The sequence below is a fragment of the Chaetodon auriga genome, chromosome 15, assembly GCF_051107435.1.
Source record: "Chaetodon auriga isolate fChaAug3 chromosome 15, fChaAug3.hap1, whole genome shotgun sequence".
Taxonomy (NCBI): Eukaryota; Metazoa; Chordata; class Actinopteri; order Chaetodontiformes; family Chaetodontidae; genus Chaetodon; species Chaetodon auriga.
The window spans coordinates 8,456,229-8,475,444 of NC_135088.1; the positions used below are offsets into that span (position 1 = coordinate 8,456,229).

The 19,216-nt window shown below is 42.7% G+C and overlaps 1 protein-coding gene across 3 annotated transcripts in view; it reads right to left on the minus strand.

Annotated features, from left to right (window-relative positions):
• Positions 1–1,615: 1,615 nt before the first annotated feature.
• aff4 (AF4/FMR2 family, member 4) overlaps positions 1,616–19,216 on the minus strand; it is a 32,089-nt gene continuing 14,488 nt past the window's right edge. For all 3 annotated transcript variants that reach the window (XM_076750276.1, XM_076750277.1, XM_076750275.1), the window contains 19 exons: positions 15,116–15,910; positions 14,734–14,772; positions 14,443–14,529; positions 14,027–14,054; positions 13,840–13,903; positions 13,509–13,601; positions 12,459–12,603; positions 11,466–12,216; positions 11,154–11,305; positions 10,408–10,493; positions 9,799–10,033; positions 9,259–9,356; positions 8,797–8,860; positions 8,123–8,259; positions 7,770–7,841; positions 7,512–7,605; positions 7,309–7,352; positions 5,992–6,209; positions 1,616–5,460 (listed from right to left, as the gene is read on the minus strand). In XM_076750276.1, the coding sequence (XP_076606391.1) occupies positions 5,333–5,460; positions 5,992–6,209; positions 7,309–7,352; positions 7,512–7,605; positions 7,770–7,841; positions 8,123–8,259; positions 8,797–8,860; positions 9,259–9,356; positions 9,799–10,033; positions 10,408–10,493; positions 11,154–11,305; positions 11,466–12,216; positions 12,459–12,603; positions 13,509–13,601; positions 13,840–13,903; positions 14,027–14,054; positions 14,443–14,529; positions 14,734–14,772; positions 15,116–15,910 (3,330 nt within the window). In that variant the 3' untranslated portion in view covers positions 1,616–5,332. The remainder of the gene's footprint in view (positions 5,461–5,991; positions 6,210–7,308; positions 7,353–7,511; positions 7,606–7,769; positions 7,842–8,122; positions 8,260–8,796; positions 8,861–9,258; positions 9,357–9,798; positions 10,034–10,407; positions 10,494–11,153; positions 11,306–11,465; positions 12,217–12,458; positions 12,604–13,508; positions 13,602–13,839; positions 13,904–14,026; positions 14,055–14,442; positions 14,530–14,733; positions 14,773–15,115; positions 15,911–19,216) is intronic.

The window sequence follows — 19,216 nt, forward strand, 5'->3', positions numbered from 1 at the left end:
CTGTCAGAGACATGGAGTCTAAGTGAATCACTTAACAAATTATTAATTAATACTGTCAATGAAAATGTTAATCTTTCAAACATGATAACTATAATTATAAAGTAACAAGAGAAACAAATGTGCAAAGAGAAAGTGGCCATGAAAAAACATCAGTCTACATAAGAGTTAATGTTCTCAGGGCAGCACAATGTGGATTGAAAGGCGCTAATCATTTCTAAGAGGCTCTGCAATGCAAAGCTATATAAACTACTTTGAATGCCTTTGTTTCATGCACAGAAAGATTAACCAGCCAACATCTATTTCTTCTTGAAACTGACAAAGAACTGAGGCTGCACTGATTTTCAGTGTCACAATATGCATAATTACATACATGTCACATATAATACACAGAGAGCAACATTATTAATATAGTGACAAAAGACTGACGCAACTTGGATCCATTTTTTTTTTTTTATGAACTGGCCACAAATTGTCTCCAGCCACTGTTTCCCCCTTTGAACTTTATCTACATTTTCCTCTATCTTCAAACCATCAATCCAACCTTAAAGCCACCAGCTACTACTACTTTCCTTCCTTCCAAGTTTACAACCCAAGAGGGCTTCAAAATATCACAATTAAGACTGTGAAACACTTGAAAGTCATCCTCCTTACTGTTCACGTAGTCAGCATTTCAGTGTAAGTGATGCCGTTGCAAAAATAATGATTAAAGCGGCAGTCACAGTATTTGTAATGACGATCCAGAGATAAAAAAGGCAGAAATTGATGGGATGTCAGCAATGACAGTAGCAACTCATGACCACTTGGTGGCAATTTATTCACTGACACACAGCTGGACCTGTTGTCAGCAGGTGTCTGTGTGGTACCAAGTATTTACTTTATTTATACTTCTACATGTAAAAGAGGAATATTGTCCTTTTTACTGCATTACACTTATTTAACAGCTGTTTCTTTTATTTATTTTTTATGAATGTACCTGCAGTCTAGGTAGACAGGTGGACTCTCTGTAGCTCTGCTGATATGTCAAGGTGCTGACTGCGTAAGCTGACATATTCTGCTTAGAGGCAGTCAACCAATACGACAGAACTGTTCGAAATCTTGAATTTAGTTGTTTCCACTTGAAGTCTTTCTCCACATACGGTTTAGATTATGCTGCCTTAAGTTGCTCCCAAAACACCAGTTTTTCAGGGAGATAAAAAAGGCCGTTTTTGCACATAAACTGTATTTGACCTCAAAGTTACAAACTGTGTTTTGGTGAGTGACACTGAATGTAAACATAACCTTTGTTTGCTAAAAGGAAAAACTTCCACAGGGCATCTTTGAGTTTATTATTCAGTAAATCCAAGAAGAACATGTAAAGTCCTACTTTTGTCTCAAGTCAGCAGTCAGGGACTTCTGACCTTATTAGCTTTCACATTTTACTGAAATCTTTTTATTCTTCCAATCATCACTTGTTATATCACTTTGGAAAAACGTATTGAACAGCTGCTCTGGCCGTGTTTCAGACTTAAACGACTAAATTAAGACTTCAAAATGTTAATAAGACATGAGACGCATGCATCAGCGGTCTTTCTCTAAAATAATCCGGCGCTCCTGAAATAAAATGAATAACACTCAATTAAACATATCCATATATATTTTATTCTCAATACGGCAAAATACAAAGAATATTCAGGACAGACTCTCATTAGTCACAATTAATACTCACTTCACAAGAATGCTTTTAAATTACATAACCTAAGTTTGAAGACCAAACTCAATGAGTACCTTTAATCATATTGCATCCATCATATATAGTATCTCTATCATCAGTTCTCTTAAAACTAATCCAATTTAGACTATTGTACATAGTGTATGCTGCTGGTCTCGCTTCAGAGACGACTTTTAGAAAAAGGTGTTATACAACATACTGTATAAACTGCTACAACTGTTTTGACCTGTAGAGAAATACCTCTGTTTCAAAAGACATGTTGGACCAATTGTTCAAAAGGGACAAATAGTAAATACATCTCTCTCATGAGGACGAAAACAGACGCGGTTTCACATAACAGACTGTACACACCATCCATCCATCTCGTGAGATCAACAATATACATTTCATGAAAAGTACACGCCTCCATATCAAATACAGAGAAGACAAAATATTCGCACTTGGATCTAGAGACATTAATGATTATGTGGCGACCGTGATACTGAGAGACGGTGAAGCAGAAGACAGAGAATACGAGCACGGTAAGAAAAAGGACTGAGAAATCAATTTGATATACAGTGTTAAGAGACTGGGATGTCATCTGCAACAGCTTGGAAGAAGAAGAACACAAAAGCCCACAGAGGAAAAAAAAAAAGAAAATGTGCATAAAGTATCTCACAAATGTATTTACAGCATTTTTAAATTTCAATAAAAATGTCAACCTGTAGTAGAAATTCACCCTTAAAGAAATGTTATATTTACAATTTATACATTTGTATTTAAATAGAAACATGCAAGTGTTAACATCTTCCTACTGAATGTCAAAAAAACTCATCTTACCCTGGATTCTTTCAAGTTAGAATTAATATTAATTACTACTTACAATGAAATCTCATCATGAACAACCCCGATACATTTACATCTTCCTATTTCATAAAATGGCAAAATAGAAAAAAAACATTAAGCAAAGGGGCAGAAAAATAAATAAGTGTGAGTAGCAAACTGTTAAAAATTATTCTAATGCTAAATTTTGTACATTTGACTACAAGATAGTGTAGGGAACACAAGGCGCGGACCTGTACTTACAAAGTGTACCAGTGTATGAAGACATTGACTGGGCTGGCGAAACCCACAGAGGAATTCCTATGAGAAAAGTGGCCTCCAGCTTTAAGTACAAAATGGCTCAAGCCATCTGTGTTTGGTTATAAAAACAGATCTATATACACATACATACTAAACCAGTACACAAAATTGCAAAAGCTAAAGGCATTGGACACTTGAGTTCAACAGGTTTCTCACTGAGGCGGAAAAAAAGAAGAGGGGAAAAAAATCCCAGGCCTAAAAATGAATTTTTTTTGTCCACAGAAACAGATCCTTTTTTTGTAAAAATCCTGCATAGATTAAAATAATACCTCCTCTGACTTTCTCTTTTTCAAGTGCAAGAGGAAATAACAGTATCCCCTCCTGCAATAAAGGCCAGGGAGCCAGTGAAGGAAAGAAAACACAAAAACAAACAAAAAAAAAAAAGGTCAAACCTGGTCCAAATAGTAATTAATCACTTTGTTTTTCTCTTGAGATGGAAAAAAAAGGAGTAAGATGAGGCGTGCGCTCAGAAGATACACCGAATTTATGTTTGAAGATAGAAGAAAATGAGCGTGAAGTTCCAGACTGGGCAGATCTTCTACCACTTTCCTCTTATCCAATCGCTCATCAGCCATTAACTAAAAGAAAACCAACCAGTGATTGTTTCCATGAATACTATTTGGCCCAGGCTTTAATAATTCCAGCATGTTTTAGTAGGAAGTGGGCTTAAAAAAAAAAAAAAAGAAAGAAAAAGCACAAAAAAAGGACAGTCCTTCATGCATTGACTGTTAGCAAACACCCAAACGTCGACCGAAATCTCGGGTTAACGGTCGTCATTCAAAACCCCCACATTCATGTTCCCTTGATGGCGACCTGTGGTCTTCACCCCGCCTGCTGTTCCACGCTAACAACAACTAGCTGATGCATCTACTGTCATCTAATACAAGTATGATTAAGATTTTAAATTTAAATAGGAACAATTACATATACAAATACTTTGCATCTTATAACCCTTGTTCAACCCTGTTTTGCAAGTATGCATTTGAAAAGTTATACTTCTGCTTGGCCAGAAGATTAAAAAAAAAACTGCTCGGTACATAAATAAAATCTATAAAGGCCGTTATATTTTTGAAATATATAATCATAGATTTAAAACTCTTTGTTCTATAAATGCAACACTGCTAATCTGCATCACTGATTACTCTAAAAAAAAACAAAAAAAAACAAAACACCTTTCCTTTCAGATCAAATTGCTTTTGCTGTGCCAAATTAGTGGTCACTCAGGCCCAGTTTTCATAAACTGCAATGTAAATAACTGCATTGTGTACATGGAAATGATTTCAATACTTAAGACACTCCCTGCTGTTCCTTAGAAAAATACACTCTGAGCAAACAAGGGGATGAAAACATGAATAACACTGTCTGGAAGTGACTCACCCTCGGGGAAATTTCTCAATGAACAATGTAGCTACGAGCGTAAAAACATCTCACAGGAAGAGACTTGTATTCTGGAGCTTCAAAGACAGCAGATCTCTCGGAGACAACCTTGACGTGATCAATTTTAATAAGGCAAGAGTCTAAAAGCCCCTGCTAGCGGCCCCTTTGGGCCATGCAGCTCCTTCCATCGGACCGGAGCAAACTGATTTGAGGAAACTATCTAGCGGGGCGATAAGAGGTTCATGATTGTGGAAAATAAAATGACGCTGCTAAAAACAAAAACCAAGGGTCAATTAGGAGAAAATTTCTAAATATGTGTGTCAGAAGAATTAATCTGCTGTGCACAGTAGCCCTTCCTACAGTCCATAAAATCTTGTGGGCATGTTCCAAGATTAACCTTCAGCGCCTGGAGAGATGGTGCAAAGTATCTTACTGTGTGACCATCTTTGCTTAAAAATGCCAAATGCTCGGACAGGACTCGACCAAAACAAACATAATCGCTGCCAGTTTCCGTTAACTGCTAAGTGTTTCAAAAGGCATAGGATGAGTTGTAGCAAAAATAAGCGGGAAAATAAAAACCATGTATTCAGATATGACGGGTGGCTGTTTGTTTTCCTGTAGCTCACATACAAGGCACAAAAATGATAAAGAGAAACCTTCATTTTAAAGCACCTTTGGTGTTTATGGGAGGTACTTTGGTGAAACAAAGTCAAATAAAAAGTTAAAAGCCAAAGTAGCCTAAAAACCAAACCCCATTTTTAAGCGTATTCACTTTGTCAGAATGCCTATATATGAAGCGTGGCGATAAGCTCTTTTTGTTCCTGTGCTGCAGCTTCGATGCTTCTCCCTGTGTGGTGCTGTCAACGGCGTGAGATGCTCTAGATTGCTCAGTGTTTTTGGCAAGCTGGTGTAGGAAATGGACACAGTGTTGGAGATATGTCTGAGAAGTTCATCACGTGTGTGTGTGTATGTGTGTGTGAGTTCATACAGTACATAAATGTATGTGTGTGTGTGTCTGAGAGGGCATGCTTGTGTGTCTTTGAGCACATGTTGCTGAATACAAGAGGCTGAGGTGTATGTGTGTGTGTTTGTGTGTGTGTGTGAGCAGTGTGCAGGGAGTCCTTGCTAGGGAATAAGCTTAGCGTCCAGGCGCAGCCAGTGGAGGCCCTGCCGTGTGTAACGCACCAGTTCTGTCATGCTGCTGGTGTTGAAGATCAGAGGACCCATCACCTTGTCCAACTCTAAGAAGAAGTCTGGGGAAACAAAAAGACGGCGTCAGTTTAAAAGCCAGAGACTCAGAGAAAGTTCCTCGTTTGCAGAAATACAAGCATTTTAATTATCATTTAATCTGTTCACTGATCGTTTTTCACTTACAAATTGTCAGAAAACAATGAAAAACAACTTCCCAGAGCCAAAGATGAGGACTTACAACTGATTATGACCAACCGACAGTCTAAAAACCAAAGATAGTCAATCTACATCTTGATAGTAAAACTTAAAAAACAACACCCGAGAAGCTGAAACCAGCACATATTTGGTATTTTTGTTTGATAAATGACTTTTAAACAGTTAACATAGTATAAAAATTGCAGCCTGATTCACAGCAATCATGCTCAATACTGAACCAGGGTTTAAAAACTGTTGTCCACATCAGTCAGACACAAAAATGTGGGGAAACAGGGCCCAGGCTGAAAAACGTAGGTGTATTATTGCTTCAGCTACAACTATCGAAGCAACAATAATAAAAAAAAATAAAGCAGCACCAAAGTTTTGAAGTAGCTTACCCTTCTGCTCCTTGGATAGTTGCTCAGCCTGGTCCCAGACCTCGGTGGCGTACAGGAAGTTGGAGGTGACCTGGACGTAGCTGGCAGCCATCTGGTGGATACGCTGAGGGATGGTCACCGACGAGCTGGCGCTGCTGCTGCTGCTGACTGACGAGTAGCCGACGGCCGTGCCTGGCGACAGTTTGGGAGACACTGGGGAGGGCATACCCGCTGCCTTGCTGCGTTCGGACACACAAACACGCAGACGTGATAATAAGAGTGCTGCTACCTGCTTTACAAACACTTTGGTAAAATGGTTAGCTTATTTTTAGACGTCAACACAAACACCTGAGACCGCATGCCAGGTAAATACACTGAGCACTGACTGACAATCATCACTGATGGGAACATTATGTAATGTAACTGCTGCCCAGTGTGACTCAGTAGCTTCACACTGTTCCTCACAACGAGATGTGAAAACAGGTGAAATTACAGAAGCCAACAAGCATGTGCATACAGGCTGAGATTCAGAAGAAAAGACAGTGTTTCCAATAGTTTTTATTACTTTTCTAAGACTACTTGCAGAACATTTTCTCAGCATCCAAACTGTGTGTGGGAAACATCAATGCTACTCTACATCTGCACCCCTATAGTCTGTCTGTGGAGATTTACAAATATGTAACCAATGAAAAGTATTACAAACACCTTGTGACTAAATCTGGCAGCACCTCACAGCTCCACCCCGCCTCCATCTCTCGAATGAAGGGAGAGCAGAGGGTAACAGTGACAGGGTGGTTTAGTCATCACACCCTCCAGTAGGCAGCAGTATTGAGCCAGAATTGCTGGCAGTTGCCTCTCTAAAGTGTAGAAGAATACACGGCAGGAGTAGGCAGTTGTTTGGAGACGGCAGCAGGCTGGAGTGCAGTTTAGTCTAACATTTGCTGTCTAGTCAAAGCCAAGACTGTTTTCAATAGCCTGTTCATAACACCTGCTCTTTTATAACTAGAGATTTTGGCTAAATGCATTCCCACAACAGGGAAAACTGAGCGCACACGCACCGGTGAGTTGATGATAACATAACGTTATGCACAAAACTCGAATCTTAAAAACTCCATTTGACCTTGATTTTGGTCAAATAGTAATAATACAATGACACAAGTAATATGACCACATATAAATACACTATACCAACGTTGATTATCGGAGTTTAATTATTTTAAAAACGCCTTTTTTTCACTTCCTGTTTTGGACATACAAGGTTTCTGCCGGACAGTGACACCATATGTCGCCCTGACAAACACTTTTAATCTCCAAACAGCAAAAGAGGACATGACTTACTTTCCCATTCCAGGAGAGGGAGCCTGGGTGTTACTGAGAGAATTCTGTCAAACAAAATGAGGAGGAACATTATGTACACAGACAGGAAGCAGGTCACACATTCACAGAACAAAAAAAGAAAATACAAATCTATATTGTGCTCCTTCGTTTCTGAAGGTTTGCCAGGCAAAACTTGAGTTCAGCTTCTAGGAAACAGAAAGTACCTTTAAGTGTTCGGTGAGTGTTTTGGAGTATTTTAGTGCGCTGTCTTTCCTCAGCTTGAATAACCGCAGGTAGAGGAGAGACTGGCATCGTAGGCTGGAGAGAGAAATAGGTTAATATTGATCTAAAGCCAGAGACATGTGCAAGTACACAACTCTCCTTAATCACATAACCTTCGCCTCAAAGTACTCAAATTCCCGGCTAAGAACAGGATGACATCTCTTGAGCGTGAAGTGGAAATCCATCACCAGAGGACTCACCAAAGCACAGCTAGCCTCTTGTCTGCTGAAGTAGCATCTGGGGCCATGTAGCTTTTTAACTTCATAGTGTATCTGAACATACAGACAGAACAAATGTTTAGTTTGTAGGAAAACCAGGGTGTTAAAGTCATTATAGAAACGGTTTATTCAAAAAATTTGGGTGTGTTAGGCTAGTAGCTGCTAATGTACCCTCGAGCTACTAGCTTAAAGCGGAGATTAGGAGCGGGCTTCAGAAGTTCGCTTCTTTGTAACTCCACACTGCCTGATGTTTTTCAGTTTCAAACTTTCAACCTCAAGTAACAGACGACAACAACAACATACTTTGATGCGGAAAGGAGTATGATTGCCCTTACTTGATAAGCTCCACTGTTTCAGCATACATGGGGAAGGGAGACTTGGCCTCTTGGGCGCTCTTCTCCAGGGCGTTACCACATTCAATGAAAGACACCACAGCGTCCAGGTAGTACACTGCCTTCTCAAAACGGTCCAGCTGTAAAAGAGGGAACGGACAAAGCAAAAATGAAGTCACTGTGGGATTTTGTGACATGTACCAGTCAACTTTGTATTTGTTTCTCTTACTTATTTGCAAACGACTGTATTCTGTTTCCAGTTCTTGGAGCCATGGTTGTACAAGCTATTTTCTATTTTGACTGGAAATAACATGCAATAGAGTCAGATGTCCCATGAGCCCCAGGTAAGTAACTGATACCAGACGTGCAGGTAAATATAACCACCTGTTCATCTCTCAGTGACCCGGGAACAAAAGCATTTCTTGTTTTTGTTTGTTTTTTGGATGCTCAAAAACTACAAAACTCACACAGAAAAATGGGCTTTGGGATCTTTAAGGAATACTTCCCAGCGAGTACAACAAATACTAAACGTCAACTGTGCTCCAACAGCTAGCCTTAAGCCTCATGCAAAATCCCACCAGGATGCAGATTTCCTCTCCTCTCACTTCTTTGCATGCAGCAACTGACACCGACATCTCCATTTCATATGTAAATAGTCATTAGACGCTCGCTCTTACCAGTGCATCTGCGTTGTGTTTAAGTTTCTTGGCCTCCTGTAAGTAGTGATCTGCTGAATGGACCCTGAAACAAAAATGATTAAACAGGTCAAACTAATCTGATTACATCTCTGAACCACTAAAAAAAAAGACCAATTTCCCCTAAGCACAGAACCTGCAAAGTAAACATAAAAACTCCCTCTAACATCCTTCCATTTCATCAAAACCTGAAACAAAAGCCACAAAAATAAGAAGCGAGGTTATGTTGTTTCTTTACCTCTGCGTGAAAAGGACAGAGACTCCCAACAGAGAGCCGTTTAAAATGGAAATTTACGTCCATCTCTCCTGCATGCAGCCACATCTATTCATGACCTCCCCAACCTCCTACAGCTTTATGCATCAAAGGCAACCCTAGATCCCCACAGCAGTTCTTTCAGCATATCCTGCTGAGGGGTTATCCACAGTGGAAAGAGCTCCTCTTACCTGTCCTCAAACACCAGCTTGGATCTCTGAGACTTGGAGCCGTCCGTGGAGAGCGGAGGAACAGCCAGCTGGTTATCACAGCCCTTTGAGGATTTCTCCTGCAGAGACAGCAAACGAGAGGGAATAAAGTTTCAGGGGAAAAAAAGGGGGCCTGGTGTTTGAAGTGGAGGATAAAATGGAAGAAAAGGTGACACTGAGGGAGTCTGGAGGCAGAAATGTTTTCCACGCTATAGATACTGAGCCTATACAATATACAGACTCAAACAAACACTTGAATCATGTTTAAAAATAGGCATCCCCTACATGAAGTGCACATGGATATCAAAACCCAGCAGCCTACGTTCTGGAACGCTCCCCTTTCTGCCGCAGCGACAACTTTCTCTGCTTCATGCTTGTTTTGTCATTTAAATTCCCCGGAGGAAACACTGTGCAGTTGGCAAACATGATGAAAGATTGCCCTCACACTTCCCAGTGTCTGCAAAGCCTGCCAGAGATTCACGCAGGCAGCAAATGCCCCGCGATAAGGTCACTTGCACCCACCTTGCCATCGCGTGTGCTGCGCCCCTTGTCCTCTCCTTTTCTGTGTTTGGAGGTGGAGTTGCCCTTGGTGCTGTGGCTTCCCTCCTTCCCGCTTCCTGTCCCGCTGGACAAAGAGGTGGAGGACTGGCTGACTGTCCTCTTTCGACTCGGGTGCTCTGCCTTGGGCGTCCGCTGGAGACCTGACATAGAGGGAGAGGGGACTGGCTCCTCTTTCTTCTCCAAAGACCTCTTGGACCTGGTGGGGTATGAATCACCATTGTAATACATATGTTTCTGTATTACTTAAACAGATGATGGCAAAATATTAATGCTCAAAGATTAAATATTAATATTCCAGGTAGTTCAAGACTAAGGACACTGCAGAGACGCCACAAGAGTAGCTTGAGGAGGCTGCAGTAGAATCAACAAGACAGGTCACTGAGCTTTTACACTTTCATTCTATGACGCTCATTAAAGTTTATTTTGTGAACTGTAAGAACAGAGAGAAAGACATCTGACAAGCTTCATTTTGCCTGTAGCAAAACGAAGCACTGCTGTCACACCAAGTGATCCCAGCGTGCCGAGGGCTGACTGTGAATGCTAATCAGGAGGAAAAGGTGGAAGACTCACTCTTTGCTGCTGCTTTTGTGATGAGATAGGGACTTCTCCTCCAGCTTGCACCGCTTGCTCTCGGGCTTGGTGCCCTCTTCGTCGTTCTAAAGATAAAAAGATGAGAGAAAATTAAAAGCAAAGACACATTAGAGGATTTATTGGTGTGTGTGTGTGTGAATGCTTCAGTAGGAAATGATCTGAAGACTAAGAAATTTGCATCTGAGCACTTAAACTTTCACAAGGCACAGTGAAACCTTCTGCCAGTGCTTAATGGTGTTCCAACTCACTGTTACACCCCAAGATTTCACTTCAGATTCAAAGTCTTTTCTCGGTTAGTTTCACAGCTATGATTAAAAAAAGCACAATCACCTAATGGCAGAAACTCCAGATCTGGATCTCCACCAAGACTGAATCAATTGTTCTTTGGCTCAGAGGCATTTTCTCATTTTAATGGAAATCTGTTTGGAAGTTATTTTAAGAGATACGGTATCCTGTTGGAAGGCTAACTAAAATGGAATGATCATAACTCCCCTGATGACAGAAATAATCAAAAAAAGCTCAGTGTGGAAGAGAAAGCTCTCTTTTGGGAGGGGCGGGTGTAGAGACAATCTTAAATATCTACATAATGTTTAAGTGACGGGAACACTCGATGAGAAAGTCTTACACTTCGCTCTCCTTGTAACCTTCTTAAAGGGAGAAATGAATGATAAGAAATGTATTCGACAGGGCTGGAATCAAAACAGCAGAGAAGAACACACCCATACCTTGTGTTTTCTCTTGGCCTTGCTAGAACTCTTCTCGGAGCTCTGCTTGCTGAAGTCTTTGCTGTCCCTGTCGAGAGAGTCGTCCCTCTCCACTTTTATCTCTGCAGGCTCCTTGTAGGGCCGCCCAGGGATCCTAGACAGCAAGCTGAGATCTATAGGAAATGGGAAGGAAAGGGAAGGGTCGGGTAGGGTTTAATTTGGTCCAAAGTAAAGCTTTAGGAGTGTGAACTCCAGCCAGAGATGTGTAAAACAAGTGCACAGAATACAGTGAGAATTAGTAAAAATCTTTGCCTTATGAGCGATTTGACTGACCTATCTTCACTAGCAGAACCTGCTGCTGAGGCAGCCTCGCAGGGTAACGCTCCTCTGGATCACTGAGTGGAGACAGCAGCTCTTTCTCTTCCATGGGAGAAAACACACACACGGGGGTCCTGATACTCTCTGTGTATTTGGGTGTCTGCGACAAAGATGGGATGCTGTCATTCCCCTCAGAGTCTGACGATGACGAGTCCGTATCAACAAACTCGCGGGACTTCTGGGAAGTCTTGGTGGCCGCCTTGGCCTTGCGTTTATCTGCGGTGGTGACGGCAGCCGCGGTGGGCCTCGGGGAGGATTTGGGCTCTTTTTTGATGCTTGGTTTACGGGAACCCTTAGTCGCGGCTTTGGGCCGATGAGGAGGGATCTCCGGAGCCGGCTCGCTCTCCACTCTCAGACCTCCCTTGGGTTCCTCCACCACCGGGGGCTTCTCAGACTTTTTAGGCTGTTTTTTACCCACACTCCTTCGCGGGTTCGTGCCCCCCTCGCTCTGGGCGGGGGATTTTTGACGACCACGACCACCCTCTGCGCCCTTCTGCGCCGCCCGTAAGTCCCTGCTTGGGGTGGGTGCTGTTGAGTCTTTTGAACCCCCTCCCTGGCTGCCATAGCCGCGTCCTGAGCTGTTGTCTCTGCCCTCCTTCTTACACTTGGTTGGAACATTATTGTCCACTGGTGAGGCTGGTGAGAACTGCTTGGCCTTCTTGAACCAGTTGTCCAGCTGCCACTTGTTGGCCATGGGCTGTTCAGGCTGAAGAGGAGCAGGAGAACACACAGATGTAAGGAATTATCTTAGCGAGCAAAAATTATTATTGTTTATTATCTCATTATTAGAATTTTGGCCAAAAGAAAGAAAAAGCAATGTCTTGCAACAATCCCAAAAAAGGGTGGGTGGAGCTACAGACGGTCAGTGCAATCAAGACTTAATGATCGATGATCAAATGATCACTAAGTTGCACTACAGCTTTGTACAAGTCACTGATTAGTCATTACTTCAGGAGAGGCGGGCCGTGGGTGTTCATTGGCTTCGCTGTCCGTCGTGCTGCTTTCGCTCTCGCTGTCCGAGCCCGAGCTGCTCTCCGAGCCGCTGTGGCTGCTTGAGTCATCCCTCGACTGCTCTGCTCCTTCACTGTTATTGCTGTTGTTACAGAGGAGAGTCAAACAGCTTTATAAAGTGCACTTTCAGTCACACTTTCCATACCGAAGCATGCATACGAACGACTACATCACGTCCCGTGTTTAAGACACACTCAGGTCCAAAGTTACAAATCTCTTTGCTCCATGTGAAGACACACCGATTATCTCTAGACAATAGACAGCCACAACTTTGCAGCTGACGATTATTCTTAACCACAGTTGATTTGTTCTTGCACATTTTTCAGCTGTTTTATTTCTGAGAACTGGGAATTTGCCTCACACTGCAGTCCTTGTCACTGATAACTCCCGCTGTCGGCCTTGGGAAAGATATGGATGTGATATGTGTGCAAAGGTTGATGCTCCTGAAGGCCTGACCAACCAGCTACTGCAGTGACAAGGATCAGAATGAGCTGCACTGCCAGGAGCTGAACTCAGGGCAATTAGTAAAGTTTCCACCATGTGCAAACTGTCAACACAATTATCGCCCACTTCAGGACTTTCCACAGCTATGGAGAATCCCTGTCGTGTAGGAGTGTAGACAGTAGTCACTCTTTAACTCATTTTTTAGATGACTTAGTTATTTGATTACAAAAATCATCTGTCAAAGTAATGAAATTTAAGTCTCACTTCAGACTGATGATGGCCCTATTTTAATTTCTGAGGTCGTCATGTGTGGTGCTGTTGGATTGCTCCCATGCACAAACATAATACAAGATAAAAAATAATGATAAAAATAAGAAAGCTACCTAACTTGTTTATCTCTTTCAAGATGAGGGACATAATATAACAAAGGCCTCTGAATACAATGCAAGCCAACACTAACCCGCCGTGGCGTTCCCGACATGGCTGCAACAAAAACAGTGTTCAAATTTCACAAAAGTAAATTGTCTGTGCTTTGTGCTTTACCTTGCTGATGTGTTCCTTGAGGCATTCTTGGCTGAGTCCTGTTCTCCATCGCTGTCCTCGCTGCTGCTCAGCTTCAGGTCGTCTTCCAGCATACTGAGACACAGGAACGAAACTAAATGAAATCTTTGTATTTTTTCACAGCAGTGCAATTGCTGCACTTGGGGACTGCTGGCTCTGCATAACTGAGGCCATCTATGCATGTCTGCCTTCTTCAATGTTTCTTAATTCAACATAAATATATGTCTTATGTTGTCTGAATCGGTACCGGGAAAACTACAAAGGTGGGCTCAAGATGAGAGAGGACCAAGACAGGAAAGGATAAAGGTCTTACGTTGGCTGGTCATCGCAAGCTTTGGGCTGGTGGCTGCTGGAGCTCTTGGAAGAACTGCCTCGCTCTAAAAACGCACAAACAAGACAGATGAGCAAGTAGTATACGCAGGATAAAGATGCGTATCAGAAACATATGCGTGCATAATCCTTTTAGCGTGTGATCGGTTTGAAATGCATGTGATACTCACTGTGTCCACTTGGAAAAGGGTGAGAGTCCTGAGGTGAAAAAAGAAAACAGACTTTCATTCATCTTTTCATCATTTACCAGAAAATGTGTCTGTTGTACATGATAACAAATCAATGAACAAGCGAATACATCAATCAGACAGGATTTTTCATCTTTGAGTTTGTAGCTATTTATATAAACACCCGAACTGACTGAAAATGACTTCTTCTTCTGTCAAATCAAATATTCATCAATAGTAAGTCTCATCCCTTTATAGCTCCTATTGAACATTCACCAAACGAGGTTTCTCTTGATTGGTTGCGTGTGTTACGTAACGCCCCACCATACAAAAGCAATAAACAAATATTTAAGCCATATTCATTCATCATGACGTGTGATCATCTGAACAGTACACGCAGGAGCTGGTGCAAAGCTGACCTTGGTGGGGAATGGAAACTTGGAGGGCTCAGTTTTGCAGGGGGTGTGGATGGCTGTCAGTGGAGGTGGCCACGACTGAGTCATTTCCTGAAGAAAGAAATAACACACAAACACAAGCGCGCGCACACACACACACACAGACACACACACGGGGAAAGAATGTGCAAATTAGTTGTAAGGTGTGAGCAATGCAAAATGCTCTTTCATTCACTCGAGGCAGCAGGCTTTTCTCCGAGTACTCCGGATGAACTGTGGCGTAGGAGAGGGAACAAAACACAAATGCGTACGTACCTTCAAAATCTCATCGACACAGTTGGCGTCACCGGATCCCTAAAGACAGAAACATCAAGTTCAGCACATGTTCATAAACAACGTGACGCGGCAGGTCAGCGGCCATTTTCAGCAACGTGAGTCATTCTAAAGGCATTTTATGAGGCCTTCGAGTTCAGTCAGACCAAGTGTAACCTGCTGTGAGGTAATTAATTCCAGTTACTACATCATTATGAATATATGCTCCAAACATAAACTGCCATTTTAAGTCTATATACGCTTCATGCGACGTCCACTACTATAGAATTATATCTGAAGTGACACATTAGCCCTTTCTGTGAGCAGTGTAACGAAGCTGCATGGGTCAGAGTAAATTGAAAAAAAGCCTGCAGACAAGCCTCACCTCTACAGGCTGTGAGGGGATCTTGAGTTTGGAAAGTGAGGCCTTGCTGTTGGACTTCATCTCTCCCATGGTGCTGCTGTGCGACTGTCCGCTGTAGCTTTCTGCTTGTGAGCTCTTGGGTTCTGCCGTTTCCTGGCCGTCCATAGGCCGCACATACGCTGTGGGCTTCTGCAGCATGGAGCCGGGTTTGGACATGAGAGACGGGGGAAAGGCCTGACTCGAGTGCTGTCCGCTGGGGAAGGAGGTGTGAACCCGCGAGGGCGAGTCCCAGTTGGCCTCTCTGTCTCGTGGGGACTTGGAGCGGTAGCGTTCCTTGCTGTGATGCTGCTCGGCAGACAAGGAGCTCCGCAAGTGGCTGTTGCTGCTGGAGGAACTCAGGGAGCCCTTGGCCGGACTCGACGTGTGTGACTTTGAGTGCTCTGATCCTCCACTGTGTTTACTTGACTTCTTTTCCCGCGCCTCCCCTCCGTGTCTTTGGCTACTGCTGCTGCTGCCGCTACTGCCTCCGGTGCCCCTCTGGCTGCCGAGTCCTGAGCGTTTCTGGGACTGGGACGAAGAACCACCTGCTGCGGGGCCGACAGGAGTCCACTTACTGCTCTGGCTGCTGCCACCACTACCGACGCCACGCTGGTCCCCGCCAAACAAAGGTGGGACGGATTTCTCCTCAGAGGAAGACGAGCTGTTAGAAGGTTTACCGCCGAGCTTTGGAAGTGTGTCACTGATCGGCTCTTTCATCTCGTCGTAATTGCCCAGCATGCTCTGAATACGGCTGGACAGTTTATCTTCCTTGCTGGACTGAAGAGAGAAGCAGAAAATGGGCGAGGAGGAGGTGGGGGAGAGGACAGGGTGATGGTGAAGGGAAAAAAAAAAATCAAAGAGCGACAGAAAGAGGAGACAGAAGAAAATAAATGAACGGAGGGAAAGCACAGAGGAGAGAAGAGGAGGCAGAGAAAACAGTCATTACGGGCACAAGTTCAACACTTGGGTTAATTGCTTTCCATCAAAAACATTGCAAATGGAGACAAAATGAGTCACTCCCACAAAGAAAAACTTAAAAATCACTAAAATGTGCAAAATGAGCTTCATTAAAATGCAGATTTTCATCTGACAATAGAAACAAATTATATCCTAATCGCGAGTGTCACCAGGTTCACATTTAAAATAACTGACTGAACATTGGGAAAATAATCGACTGAACATGGAGAGAGGCCTAATCAGCCAATCACGCCGTTGGATTGTTCAAACTGAGGGCCCAGATCAGCCCATACCCATCTGTGAACACAGATAAGAGTCTACCCATAGTTAGAACACAGAGGTTAATCAATCACTTTGAGGCCATGGACTCCAGCAGACCTGCTTGCATCAGCCCGTGACAGAAGCCTGTACAGAATATCTAGTTTCACACGCAGCCTCAGACCTCTATTTTGTTTGACAGACTCACACAGCAGGTGAGGAAACACAAGCCGTTGTCTGGAGCAGGAAACGTAACCGGCTTGGTCATAACATGCACTTCACTACCTCGTGCTAGCAAGGCCAAGCTCACACGTGCTTCGGTGGTGAAGTGTAGCATCACTTCGTCTTCTTCTGTCAGGCTGGTTTAATTTTGCAGTGTGAGCATAAATGACGTGCTTTATTATGATTGCATCAGATCTGGAGTGGAGCAGAAATACACTCCACTTTTTTTAAACACAAGTACTTAATACAAGTGTTTCACAGAGCTGATATTATGGCTTATCACACACACTGATATGGACACATATGCTGGCTGATGATGCAAAAAACAACAAGGAATAAAAAGAAAGTGCTTGAGGTTAATTAGAAACAGCTGAATCATTACGGAGTTTGTTCAACAGACTCATTGTTTACAGAGACATTGATTGCTATACTCTGCACTGTGTTGGCAGAAAATAAGTACAAAATTGCTTGTACAGTAAATACTATATTATAGAAACAGAACACACTTATTGTGCTGCACATATTGTACAGCACATCTGTAAAAAGAGATTAGATCTTCATCCACAGAAAACAATGGTTTCTGCCCTAGAAAAAGTCCCCGATCCTAAGCAGGACTTTCCTGCCCTTCAGGAGCGATCCTTTCCAACATCACTTCAAACATGCTTTCCATAACAGTAAATCACAAATTACAAAGACCAAAACATCGATTGCCACCTCTTCCAAATTTCCTCTGGCATCTTTTCACATGCAAAAATGACAAACTAAGCCATCAGTCTTTCATTTCATACCTTTCTAATTCGCCTAATCTTTGTGCTTCTCAAAATGCAGTTAAAATGCCAACATGAATATGCTCTGTGGATGTCTTGCGCTTAGTTTCTGGAGCTAGTTAGATCTTGGCACAATTTAATTAATAAGGCTTGCTTAATAATCACACTCAGTGGATCCTTAATGAAAAAACATACATTTATATACCGTGTGCATGTATTGCATTGCCAAATATAACAATATCAGAGTTTATCACCCTAAAAAATGAACAAACAACATTATGGGGCTCTAATTTTCAACAGATAACCTTGTGCTCTTCATTCTGTGCAGATGAGTTACAAATGCGTGAACCCTGCACCATAAAAATGTTACTGCTTTGCTGGTCTACATCTGGGAGGCCACAGCTGCAGCTGCGTGCACACATGGCCTTTAATGCAGAACACAGTAAACCTCCACTTACTGGAGCATGACAGAGAGGGGGGGGGGGGGGAGTCAAACTGACGCTTACATAAGACTCAGACAAGCAAAAGATACAAAGTGTAGAAAAGCCAGAGACTTAAACAGCTGGCTTTCCCCCATTTGTTCTACTACAGCACAGCATGCCACCCAAACAGAAGAACAAACGTGCACAGTAAAATCATTTGCTGAAAACGCGTGTTTTTCCTTTGCAAAGGTCAAGGACACGTCCTCCTTCAAAAACAGCTTTCACTTTGTTGTGGCCCAAAACACACAGGCACGCGCTCATCGCTCACCTCTCGTAGCCTTTCTATTCTCAACCTGTCAGGACACATTCCTCGATGCCTCTTTGATGGCTAGCTCTGGCTAAAGCAGAGGAGCCACTTACCTCTGCTCAAATCTGGTTAGTGGCAAAGATTAGACCAGTACGGAGAACTCAAATCCTCTTTACAATTACACTGACCAGGCGGGACCTGGCTGGCCTACATCTGTGAGTCTGTGAGCAGAAGACATGGAAGGAAAGGGGGGAGGCTGGCGCGGTCCCATGTTTACCTTCTTCAGCTGCTCTACAAAACAGCTAACCAAAGACAGGTGTTGTCGATTCAACCGCCTCTTTTGTGCAGCGTTAGTCAATCGCTGACTATCTGACAAGTAACCATTATTTAATTTAGATCCTAAATGTTTAGAAGAGCATCTGATTTTGTTTTTGTAAGCTATGATTCACATAACCACATACTGTGCTGCACACAGATCAGCCAATTACATCCAGAAATGTGTGTGAGATCACAGAAGGACTGTCGTCGTTGGAGGAGCTTGTTCAGACATGTCACATAAAACAGCTCCCGCTTGGGTATTACAGCATATCTGGAGTTTGCCCTGTTAAGCATTCATCACACAAACTGTAAACAAAACCAATACTGCAGGATCGTGAAGGTCATTGGGAAAAAGAAAAAAAAACGAAACCTTCTGTCATTAATAAGGCCGCAACAAAATTCAGGCCTAAAATCGAACATACAAGCCAGACTCCAAAAAAGTTGGGATGCTGTGTAAAACATAAAACAGAAGGTAAGAACTTGCTAATCCTTTTTGACAAATAATTGAAAACAGCACAAAGACGATATATTTAATGTCTGACCTCATCAGCTTCATTGATTTTTCTAAATATATGCTTCTTCTGAATTTGACACAGCAACATGTTTAAAAGAAGCTGGGACAGGAGCAACTAAAGACTGCGAAAGTTGTGGAATTCTCCAAAAACACCTGTTTGGAGCGTTCCACAGGTAAACAGGTTCATTGGTAACAGGTGATATTCATGATTGGGAATGAAAGGGGCATCCTGGAAAGGCTCAGTCGCTCACAGGCGAGGATGGAGAGAGGTTCACCACTTTGTGAACACATGATTGTGTGACGGACATTAGGACATGG